An 11,620-nucleotide genomic window follows, 5' to 3' on the forward strand; every position below is an offset into this window, starting at 1 on the left:
CCACGGCTCCCTGGACGCCCGGCCGGGCGCTGGCCCCCGCCCACCCTGCGCGGCACGCTCTCCTCCCGAGCCCTGTGACCTCACCCGACGCGCCCAGACCGCGCCCTGTCGCCTGGCCGCGATCCCTCGTGCGCCCGGCCAGGGGTCTGCCTGGGGGGCGGGGCCTCGCCCTCACTTCCGGCCCGCGAGGCCTGCGCTGGCCTCGCTGCATCGGGGGCCCAGCCGTGAGTCCCTGGATGGGAGGGGGCCCTTTGTCTTCCCTTTGTCTTGGGGAATTTACTGGCTCGTGGGGGAGACCTTTGACTGGGTGTGAGGGGCCCTGACTGGTGACAGGGTCCTCTGGTTGGGGTGACCCTTAGTCGTGGGGTGCACTGTGCCTGGGGGAGGGTGTCTCTGGCTGCTGGACATGGTCCTGCCTGGGGGAGAGGCCTTGGCTCCGGGGACCCCCCTTTGGCTCAAGCTCAGGGCCCAGGCGTGGCGCGGCGCAAGGTCCTGGCGGCAGGAGAGGAAGGACAGGCCGCGGCGGAGTGCCTGCAGGTTTATTAGTGGCATCAGCACCGTGAAGCAGTCCAAGAATCTGGGTCCCGAAGCTATTTACATCGGCCCTGTTCCCATCCCGAGGCCAGCAGCCCTTCCGCTGAGAACCCAACACCATGGGCTGGCCCCAGCTGTGGGTGGGGAGCCGGCTCTCAGCCCTCGGCCGCTCGGGTCTGGGGCAGCGGCAGGAGCCGGGAGGCCCTGCCCTTTGCGGGTGAAGGGCAGAACGGGGCACATGTGCCCACTGGAGTGAGAGCAGTCCCCCAGCTGGGCTGTGCCCCGCCCCTGCAGCCCCAGCTCAGGCACTGGCCATGACGACACTGGCCCGCATGCCGGAGGCGGCCCAGGGGACCAAGGAGGAGGGCAGCAGTGGGCTGGGCTGCCCACCCCACTGGAGCCCCAGAGGTAGGACAGGTGCTGACACTCTGAGCTCCAGGCTGAGCCCCCTGCTGCAAGGGGGCCACCTCCTCCCACATCCCACAGGGCACATGCCAACCCCCACGGCAGCAGCACCGGCTGCTGGGTGGCTTTGGCTCGTGCCTGTGAGGGACCGTGTGTCTCCAGGTCTAGGAAAGCGCTGTGAGGTAGGTGGGGACAACCATCCCAGGTAACGTTAAGGTGGAGAAGCTGAGGCAGAGGGGTGAGTGCAGCCAGGGGTGTCTGCAGGACCCCCCAGCACAGGGCGTGAGGAGGCAGGTGGGCCACGGGAGTCTGGGTGCTGGACAGCCTGCTGGCTGGTGGACAGAGGATGGTCCAGCTGCCCAGTGAGGGCGTCCCTGCAACCAGGTGGGGCAGGGCGCGGGCAGGAAGGGCCGCCCCACAGCAGGCTGGGCAGGCAGGCGGCGCGGAAACCCTGCTCCAGTCAAGGGTGGCCTCAGCTCTCTTTCCTCCAGGTTGGCAGGGTCTGGGTAGGTGCTCTCAGCTCCGCTGCCTCAGTCTGGCCCTTAGGCCAGGGCCGTTCCAGGGTAGGGGCAGGGCCTGAAGCCAGACTCGGAGCCCTCCACACCCACCCAGGCCCAAGTGAGGCTGAAGGGCCTGCTCACAGCTGTCCTGGGAGGCCTTTGCCCAGGGCCTCGCCATGCCAGGCAGGCCCTCCTCCCACTGGGGCACAGGACGACTACATGGGACACAGTGCCCTCACCCACTGGGGGTCCTGTGATGGGTGGCAGGACCTTGGCATGCCTACATGGGTGCTGTTTTCTGAGCACAGCGCCGGACAGCCCAGGACCTGCGGACACAGCTCGTCCAAGGGGCCCTCCTGCCAGGTGCTCAGGTGGGCCCCCTCCTGCCCGGTGCTCAGGTGGGCCCCCTCCTGCCTGGTGCTCAGGTGGGAGCTCTCCTGCCTGGTGCTCAGGTGGGCCCCCTCCTGCCTGGTGCTCTGGTGGGCACCCCTCTTGCTGGCCACCGCTCAGGGGTCCTGCTTACCAGTGGTGCTCTGGGGAGCTATCCTGGAAAGGTCAGACCTGCAGGGCTGCCTGGCTGCCCCTCTGCTCGGTGCACACCCCTCTGGTGCAGTCAGCCTAACTGAGCCCTCAACAGCCACTCCTGCAGGTGACGCTACATGCTTGTCCCCCATCCCCACGTTCATCACAGTCCCAAATCCCAGCCTGGGTGACACAGCAGGGTATGCTGGTTGGGTGCTGGCCTCGGCCTGACCTGGACCCTGAGGCTGAGGCCACTGTGCTTACTGGGCCTGGGGTGGCGGCAGCTGTGGGGCGTCCAGTGTTAGGAGCTGTGGAGGGACCGCTGGGGCTGGCAGGGGCTCCGCCCAGCCCTGGGGACTGGAGAAGAGCAACATCTGTTTGGCGGCTACATTATAACATGTATTTAAAAGCATTAAAAATACCTGCTACTATAAAACCTCCTAGCAAGGCTGGAGTTGACTGGAACCACGAGTGGGTGGTGCTGGGGGCCTGTCTGGGGTGGGGTCCAGGGCTCCGCGGCCTGACCTGACCTGCCTGCAACTTAGGACACTCCCATGGAAGACTGGGTGTGCCCCAGGACACTCGGCCTCTGGCCACCAAGCCTGGTGGGCCAGTGCCTGACCCGGGCTCCAGGCGGGCGCAAAGTCTTGGCTTCCAAGAAGGGTAGACACAGCGCTAAGAGCCTCCTGCATGGGGGCCCTCATGCACGGAGGGCCTGGGTGGCTCCCGAGGCCACCCGCCCTCCGGCCGTACCGAGGGTTACCAAGCAGAGCAGGCACGGCGTGGCACACCGCCCCGTCGGTTTCCAAGCTTGAGCACACGTGTACTGAGGTCGCGCCTGTTAGGTCTGTCTGCACAGTGAGCTGGGACATGTCGCGGACCCCCCTGCGCGGTGCCCACGGGCGGGACGAGGGCCCATGTGTCCACGCTGGCCGGCGGGCAGGGTTAGAAGGCCGCCTTGGAGTGCCCGAAGATGCAGATGGGGAAGTGTTTCACGTGGGAGGACCACTGGGCGGCCAGCTGGAAGAACTTGACGTCGCTGCACTCCACGCCGTCCACGAGCACTGCGGAAGACGCCGCCTCAGGGTCTGCCGCCCGCCCCCTGGGCCTCCAGGTCCTGTCCTGCCCACCCTCCACAGCTGGCCAGGACGGCGGGGGACCAGGCCCCACTATCCCTCCACAGGCGCCAGGATGGGGTCAGCACACGCCCGCAGGGAGGACCAGGTGGCTCTCGACAAGGTGTCGGACTCGAGCTCATTTTGGGAAGCCCCGAGAGCTCAGGGTGGCATCAGAGCTCAGAGCAGCCATCCCCAGCCTTCCCGGTACCTGGGACGGTCTCGTGAAAGGTGGTGCCTGGGGCAGCCCAGGGTGACCCACATGTGCCACCCCACCGCTGTGCAGCAACCTCTGACGGGGCTTGTCCGTGACAGGGTGCGCCCCCAGAGGCTGCGCCCAGCGGCAGACTGGCAGTGGCAGTGGCTCCTGTGTGGATGAAGCCTGGCCGGGTGCCTGTCACCCACCTCCACTGTGTGGCCGGTGGGATGGCTCTGGTGGGCAGCCCGGGGGTTGAGGAGCCCTGCCTTACAGGGCACTTCTCTAGAAACGCTTTGGAACGCGCACAGCGCATCGGCAAAGCAGCTGGGAAGGCAGAGGCACTCGGGGCTTGGATGTGTGCGTGTCCCAGGGGAGGGGCGTGGGGCCTGGCCCGCGGCGGCTCCTCGCTCACCCCGCAGCACGTCCTGCTGGTGCCTGGCCGTGCAGATCAGGCGGCCGATGCCTTCGATGCGCTGGCTCCTGGACTCCGCGTCCTTGTCCTTTGTCTTCTTGGGCAGGAACATGACTGGGGGAAGAGGGCCCGTGGTCGGCACTGCTCCCAGGCCGGGCTGCCTGAGCCCTTGAGCCGCATGCGGCCGGGAGGCGGCACAGAGGGCGGCGGGAGCGGAGGGGGCTGCTCCCGGGACGCTGGCTTCCTGCAGGATGTGGGCAGTGTGGCCCGCGGCCAGGAGCCTGCACACGTCAGCTCCAGGGAGGAGCCCCGGCCCCCAGCGCCCCCCCGGTGCCCTCACCATCACCTGCTCACACCCTCACCCTTCTTGTTCTTCTCCTTGGTCCGGGAGGCGGCACAGAGGGCGGCGGGAGCGGAGGGGGCTGCTCCCGGGACGCTGGCTTCCTGCAGGATGTGGGCAGTGTGGCCCGCGGCCAGGAGCCTGCACACGTCAGCTCCAGGGAGGAGCCCCGGCCCCCAGCGCCCCCCCGGTGCCCTCACCATCACCTGCTCACACCCTCACCCTTCTTGTTCTTCTCCTTGGTGACCACGGTCATGGACATGGTGGGCGTGGCCGCAGCCTCGCCGCTGCTGGGCAGCCTGCTGACCTGGAGGGACCGGAAAGTGCACTTGAGCGTGTTTTTGGTGGTGGGCAGGTCCCTCTTCTCGGCGTCCCTCTTCCTGTCCGCGGGCGCTGCTGCCGTCCAGTAGTCCACCTGCAGACCCATCAGCTCGGCGCTGCTGCCCTGGCTGGGAAGGCAGAGGCTGGTCACACCGTGGCCCCAGCCCGGTGCTGGCAGGAGGTGCTGCTGCGCCATCTGCATGCTGGCCTGCGGGGAGACCTCTCAGGACCCTGTTTGCACCTGCAGCCCTGACAGGAGCCATCCTGGGCCACCCGAGGACGTCCTGCATAAGAGATGGGCAGGGGGCAGGACAGCCGCTACTCCTGACCTGGAAGGCCCGGATAAACCAGGGTCAGCGGTGCGGCCTGGCTGAGCCAGAGGCCAAAGGACCCAGATGAGGGGCCAGGGTCATGCAAGCCCCCAGCCCAGGCTCATGGTGGCAGGGCCGCGGCCCACATGGCTTTGTTTGGGAGTGTTTGTCTCCAGAGGTACAGGGTGGCCTGGCAGCCCCCACACTGCCTAAGCTGGCCAGGCGCACTGCCCGGGCCCGTCCGCATGCCCCCGTGTGCCGGCGAGAGCCTGAGACACGGGGACCATGAGGCCGTCCTCACCTGCTGGTGGCCCCCGCTGGCCCTGTGGGAGGAGGCAGCTGGCAGGACCCCAAGACCCCCACCCCTGCCTGCGGCACTCTGACCATCACCTCCCACGGCGGCCATGTCTGCACAGGGTGGGGGCAGCACAAGAGGCTACGAGAGGGGTCATTACCTGGGCGAGGACAGGCCTCCGCTCACTGAGGGGGAGGAGGGCGGGGTGGGCGAGGCCTCCTTGGCCGCTGGAGACGAGGATGGGGGGGTGGAGGACAGCACACCAGACCCCGAGGGGGCTGCGTCGTCTGAGTCACCTGAGGAAGGGGTCACAGGTCAGTAGCAAGCCCCTCTGGCCAGGGCATGGCCAAAGGCTGAGCAGCCCCCAGGACAGGCAGGCAGGGCAGCGCCAGGCCGGAGTGCCTGTGCCTGCAAGGAGGCCCTCCTACCCCGCCTCGGCCCTGGCTTCTGCCCCACCCTGAGCGCGTGGTCGTGGCACACAGGGTGATGCGCCGCCCAGTGCTGGGGCTGCCTGTCCCGAGGGCTGTGCCGGCCAGCTGTGTGGGCCGTTACCTGACGTGGCTGAGGACGGTTCCACAATTCCAACCTTGACAACCTAGGAGGGACAGATGCGACTGGTGGCGGTCGTGGGGTGCTGGCCGGCCCCACCGGGCTCTAGCCTCAGACCTCAGACCCGGGCAGGCTCCTGTGCGTTGGTGCTGCCCAGCCACAGGCCACATGGGAGCTGGGGCAGCGTGGGCCCCAGTGTCCCATCTGGGGACTCAGGCCATACTTGACCTTGGCAGGAGTGACTACCCTTGGGCAGCACCAGTCCTGGGGCCAGGTGACCAGCCACACCCAGACGTCCAGCAGGACCAGGACACTGCGAGGGAGCCCAGCCCGGCCAGTGCCTGGCTGGGAGGCGGTGCTGCCCACAGTCCTGCGTGGGCCTCCGGTGGTGCCACGGCCTGCCGTCGCTGGGAGGCTCAGCCCAGGAGCAGGGCACTCGGCTGTGAGTCACACTCCAGACAGGCCCAGTCCACCCCTCCCAGGGGCAGTCCTTGAGTGGCCCAGACCTTGACCACGGACCCGGACACAATGCAGCCGGAAGGTCCAGAGCTTGGGCAGCCAAGGCTGGAAGAGCACCCCACCCGACCCCGCATGCCCGTGGGTCCGCTGCCTTGTGGCCTCACTGCAGACACCACACCTGGGGCCAGAGCTGGGAAGAGCGCCTTCGGTCCCTGGTGACAGGAGGCACTGAAAGCCCCAGTCCCCAGGCCACCCGTGGCCTCAGTGGATGGGTACACACACTCTCCTGTCCCCACCCCCTCCCACACCATGGCAGGCTGAGATCCCCCTCCTGGGACACCTCCCCCTACAGGGTCCCCACTCCTGCAAATGAGCCCCACCCCCAGAGCAGAGGCAGGAAGGAGGCCGTCTGCCTCAGGTGGGGGGTAAAGGCAAGTGCTTGGTCTTGCTTGTGAGGAAGGTTCTAGAATATGCCCATTAACACAACACCCTGGTCTGGGGACCGGAGCAGGCGACTGACTTCCCGAGTGGCGGCCGCATACTCACCCCCACAAAGGGAATGAACTTCTGCGAGGTCTCCTCGTCAGGGCTGAGGGCATGGAAACAGACAGTTACACGCCCTCAGTGCCTGCCCTGTGTGTTACCCACAGCACCAATCGAGGGCAGGTGCCACACCCCTGCCTGAGCCCATGGGCAGTTCTGCCCCAGCCTACCCTGGCCTGGCTTGGGGCCTCAACTCCTGGTTCCCTGTGACACGCAGAGACCCCAGGGCCAGAGGGCCTGCAGCTGGCAGTGGAAGCAGCGGGCCACAGCCTCACACGGGAAGCTGAGGGCTTGCTGTACATGCCCCTGTGTCTAGGGCCTCCGGCCAGGGCGTGGAGGCTGCCTTCAGGACGGCCAGCACCGACTCAGGCCAGGGGCGGGCTACAGAGGCCAGGCGCACACATCCATCTTCTTTGTCATTTTGAGGGAGAGACTTTTGCTATAGGATGTGTGAGCTCGTGAGAGATGCAGAGACAGAGCAAGAGCTCATCTCCCACGGGGATGGCCGTGCCACACCCCTTCTCCATTCCCCTGGAGTTTGGGCACGCACACACGCGCCCGGTGTTCTATGCTACCGGGTCGGCACTGGGTCGACTGTGTGGGCATCCAGCGACGCACCATTCCGCCATCTGCTGGTCCCCACACCCCTTCTAACAGGTCGCCTCCAGTGTAGCGGGCAGGCAGTTCTGAGCCCCAGCCCAGCTGTGCTAAGTGAGAGCCTGTGCTGGCTGGGGACACGCCTTGTCCTGGAAGTGTGGGCTGAGGAGGAGCCAGAGAGGTCTGTCCTCTGCCACCACAGGTGGCCCACACTGATGGGCACCATGTCGGCGTCCCCTGCTGGGCACACAGCAGCCTGGGCTAGGGACCAGGAGCCTGCTCTGCAGAAGGACACCTCCTCTGGGGCTGCTGGGAAGATCCCGTGGCAGGGTTGGCTCCAAGACCCTCCTTCCCGCCCCACCCGACCTCACCGGGCCCAGGCAGCAGGGGCCGAGGTGCCTGCTGGTCGCTGTGGCCAGACCGTCCCTGGGGCCGTCCCCAGCCTTCCTCTTCTCCCCACCTCCCTGCCAGGGGCCTGACGGCGGCGAGCAGCCGCCCTGTAGGTACAGGCATCCATGTGTGCACAGAGGTACCAGGGCAGGTTGAGGGCCTTCCTGGGAACCAACCCAAACACCACACCGCTGCGATACCCTCGCGCTGGGCAGTGTGAGGGGCTGCCCACAGACCAGCCTACCTGGGCCTCGTGGTCCAGCACAGCTCACCCAGGGAGTGAGCCGGGCAGTGCTCGGGCACCAGTTCCATATCCAGAGCCCGTGGGTCTGAGGTCTGTGGTGTACCCCACAGTACCTCCATGAGCCAGTGGGCAGCCCTCGACCAAGGCCAGCCTAGGACATGCCCAGCACACAGCCAAGCGAGGTGGGTCTGCAGGAGGCGCCCCTCTGCCCATGCCCTGAGAGGACACACTGGCCACAGGCCCCATTCCCCACATAGGCACGTTCAGGGCCCCAGCCCAGTGCAGCCCGCGGGAGGCCTGGCCGGTGCCTGTGGGGAAGCCGCCGACACCACAGGGACCAGCACCCACTCTGCTCTCCAGGGCAGGCTGGGAGCAGCCCCGCTGGGGCCACAGCAATGGCAGCCCCAGGTGTGCTCTGGGGTCCCCCCAGCTCTGTCCACCCTTGCCAGGAGCACCCTAGGGGCCGTGCCACATGGGTCCTGCTGGACAGATCTGAGCTTGGAAACCTCAACCACCCCATCCTCTGGAGCCCAGGCCATGGGTACAAGCGGCTCCCGGGGCTGTGCGTGGGGACGCATCCACAGGCCTGCCTCCCACCCCAGCCCTGCATGCTCTGCTCAAGGCACACGCCTGGCAGGACGCAGGACGCAGGACGCGGGACACACACACAGGACGCATACGCGGGACGCTGCCGGCCTCGGGAAGCAAGCGCACCTGGGCCATGCAGGCAGATCCAGCACTGGACACGGCCCGGGGTGACGGGTGACACCGGCATCCCCTGAACCTCCAACCCAAGTCCTGGAAGGGCTGCCAATGCCTGCACTGTGCGGCCAGTCAGGGCTGCGGCACACTGGTCTGAGGGCGGCCCTGCGGGAGCTGCCTGAACCCCATTGGCCCCTTGACCCATGCACGGGCAGGCTCCGTGTGGAGGGCGGGCTGGTGGGACACACCTCTGGGAGGCAGCCTCTGGCAGGCAAATGGGAGGGGCAGGGCAGGACTACACAGGCTTCCCTAGGGCTCCCACCTTCCTCCTGAGTCCAGGGCAGCCCTGCCTGCTGGGGCGCCGGTGTCACCTCTGTCCCGGGCAGGGCAGGGGGCAGAAGGGGGAAGGCCGGCATTCCGAGCCCTGGCCTACAGCTGAGACCGCGCAGAGCACATGCGGCAAACCGCGTGCCAGGATGGGCGGGCGGGGCTGGTCTTTCTCTCACGGGGGGGCTTGTTTAGCAGGGCGGGCCAGGTGCTGGGCTCCCTTGTCTGCCCCCAGCCCTGCAGCTCCCTGTGGGTAGCCTTGGCAGCTACATTTCGAGCAGGGCCCGGGGGACTAAGGCCATGCCCTGGGGTGAGGGGCAGCTTTTCTCAGAACAGCAAAACCGTATGATGGCGGGCAAATCATGCCGGGGAGGCCGAGGCCGCACTGGTGCCGAGTGGGGGGGAAGGAATTTACCCACATGGGTCTCTGTGGTCGGGCCACTCCCCGGGACACCTTCTGTGGGAGCTGGTCAGGTGGAGCGGGCATTAACGCCTCCTCCAGGGCCGAGCCCAATGCCAGAGGTCAGCGGCTCACAGCCCGACTGCAGTCGCCCACCTCAGGGTGGAAGGGCAGCAGCGAGGTCCCCGGCCCGACCCTGGCTGCCTGCTGACTCGGCCTGCCACTTCTGACACCAGGCCTGAGGGAGCCACGGCACTGTTCTCCGGGGGGTGGTCTGACCCCCAGCTGGGGACGGGGCATCAGGGGACAGTGGATTGGGGGTGACTCTGCTAAACAAGCCCTAAAGACCAGCCTGGGAACAGAGAGGACAGGGCACAGGCCCGGAGCGTACCTTAAGGTAAAGTCAAAATGGAAGTGCTTTTTCCTTTTCAGAAAGCCGCCAAGAGAGAGAACAGACAGGTCAGAGCTCGGGCCCCATGCACGGGGTGAGCAGGGCAGCCGCGAGCAGGCGAGGGCCCGGCCTCACGTGGCACGCAGGTCCCGCTAGTCGGCACTGCCCTCCGGCAGGAAGGGCTGGGACTGCCAGGCCCTTTGGGCTCCTGGGCCCTGGACTCCGGGAAGAGGCCGAACGAGGTCAGAGAAGAGTGGCCACTTCCCTTCCCCGCAATGGTTGTGAGCGGTCCTGCCCTGGGCCCCTCCTGGATGGGGAGCCCTGGCCCCCCGGGACTCTGAAGGAGGCTGCAAGCCTGCCTGCCTGTCTCCTTGCCTGCACTGAGCAGCCTGTCCTAAGCCGAGGCCAAGAGGGGGACCTTTGGTCTCTCGAAACCCCAAGGCAGCCTCTGCTTGAGCCCTGCCCAGGGCCCCAGGGGGAGAGGACCCAGGCCCAGGCCCATCACACTGGGAGGGACGCTGCACCCCACTGGCCGAGGCCCCTGGCCAGGTTCAGAGCACTGCCCAACCTGGGCAGGCGAGGGCACAAGGTGGTCGTTCCAGCTACAGCAGGACGCGGCCCCCCGCACGGCCGCTGCCTGGGGACATGTCAGAGCACACAGGGGAGGCACGGCAGGCTCGTGGGGGCTGGCGTGGGGCAGGTGGAGGCTCCCGCTGCAGCCCCCGGCCTGGCCAAGGCCGGCAGCAGTGGGAGGCCCAGAGGGGAGCGACAGCGGTGGGAGGCTGCGGCGTGGGCCTGGGGTTACCTCTTCTGCTTATAGGTCAGCATGGCTTCGGCGATGGGTAGCTGGTGGGCGCAGTTGGCCCCTGCGATGTACTGGGTGACACGTGACACGATGTCCAGGGTGTCCTGCGCTGCACGGGGGGGGCAGGGTCACAGGGCGGGTGGGGTCCCAGGCACCGTGCCAGACCCGAGTCCCTCCACGGTGCGGGCAGGTGGGGGCGGGGCAGTCCCTCCCCACACAGGTCCTGCACGGTCCAGCAAGCTTGGGGCTAGGGCTGGGGAGGCGACCTGTCTCCCGCAGGGCCCCCACCAGCCCTGAGGGTGAACCGAGGCCTGCTGGGAACAGCGGTCTCGACACGCAGGGCACCGCCTGCCCCGGCACCCGGCCTCACCAGCACTCTGGGCCTCCAGTCTGTTGAACAGGTCTCTCCAGGCCAGGTCCTGGAAGAAGTTGTTGTAGCGGTAGTCGACAGAGCCCAGGTACCTGGCCACGGGATGGGAGCCTGCATGCCCAAGGGACAGTGGTCACTGTGGCCTGGAGTGGCCTGCAGCCTCGTCCACAGCAGCGAAGGAGCATGCTGTCCTGGCCGCCACCCAGACAACCCCTTCCATGGTCCTGACACCCCTACGGACAGTCAAGCCCCACTGAAGGGGCACTAGCTGAGTCCTGCACCACAAGCTGCCCGAGTGCCTCCCGGCCAACGGCTCACAGACAGCACTGGGGCCCTGGCTCCTGGCAGCAGCTGCAGTGGGAGACCAGCTTCACAGCAGGACGGCCATAACCGAAGGACAGTCACCACCCCAGCCTCAGCAGGAGCCTGGCTGTGTCACACCCACCGCTCTGAGTGGCCGAGGGACAAGTGGCCAGGTGGGCCACTGCAGCGGGGACTCCAGCCTTGCCTTCAGCCCCTCTGACTATAAGGGACAGTCATAGGACTTCCCGCCTAATCTCCACGCCGTAGCCACTGGGCTCCGAGAAGGGTGCCCAGCCGTGCCGCTGTGCCGCGGGCGCCTCACCCAGCGGGATCACGAGAGGAAGCGCATGTAGCCGAGCCAGTCGGGAGTCTTGTGGGACAGCTGCTCCACGAACAGCCGCAGCACGGCACTGAGGTACTGCTGGCGCCCCGCCACGGCGATCTTCACGGGCGGTGGGGGCTGGGAGTTGCAGTTGCAGCTGTGGCGGGGGCAGGGGACACACCCCGGGGGGTCAGCCCGGACACCCACAAGTGGGAGACCTGAGCGCCGGGGCCCGGCCTGGACGCACCCAGGCTGAGGGCAGCC

At 67.4% G+C, this 11,620-nt stretch overlaps 1 protein-coding gene across 1 annotated transcript in view; it reads right to left on the minus strand.

The window, feature by feature from the left end:
- Positions 1–522: 522 nt before the first annotated feature.
- PACS2 (phosphofurin acidic cluster sorting protein 2) overlaps positions 523–11,620 on the minus strand; it is a gene marked incomplete at its 5' end in the record, with an annotated part of 55,418 nt that continues 44,320 nt past the window's right edge. Inside the window, 11 exon segments of the mRNA XM_027766585.1 lie at positions 523–3,025; positions 3,688–3,801; positions 4,250–4,476; positions 5,115–5,250; positions 5,507–5,549; positions 6,509–6,551; positions 9,557–9,589; positions 10,362–10,470; positions 10,732–10,842; positions 11,357–11,372; positions 11,375–11,513. Coding sequence (XP_027622386.1) covers positions 2,907–3,025; positions 3,688–3,801; positions 4,250–4,476; positions 5,115–5,250; positions 5,507–5,549; positions 6,509–6,551; positions 9,557–9,589; positions 10,362–10,470; positions 10,732–10,842; positions 11,357–11,372; positions 11,375–11,513 — 1,090 coding nt within the window.

Source organism: Tupaia chinensis, unplaced genomic scaffold (genome assembly GCF_000334495.1).
Source record: "Tupaia chinensis unplaced genomic scaffold, TupChi_1.0 Scaffold143596_1, whole genome shotgun sequence".
Taxonomy (NCBI): Eukaryota; Metazoa; Chordata; class Mammalia; order Scandentia; family Tupaiidae; genus Tupaia; species Tupaia belangeri.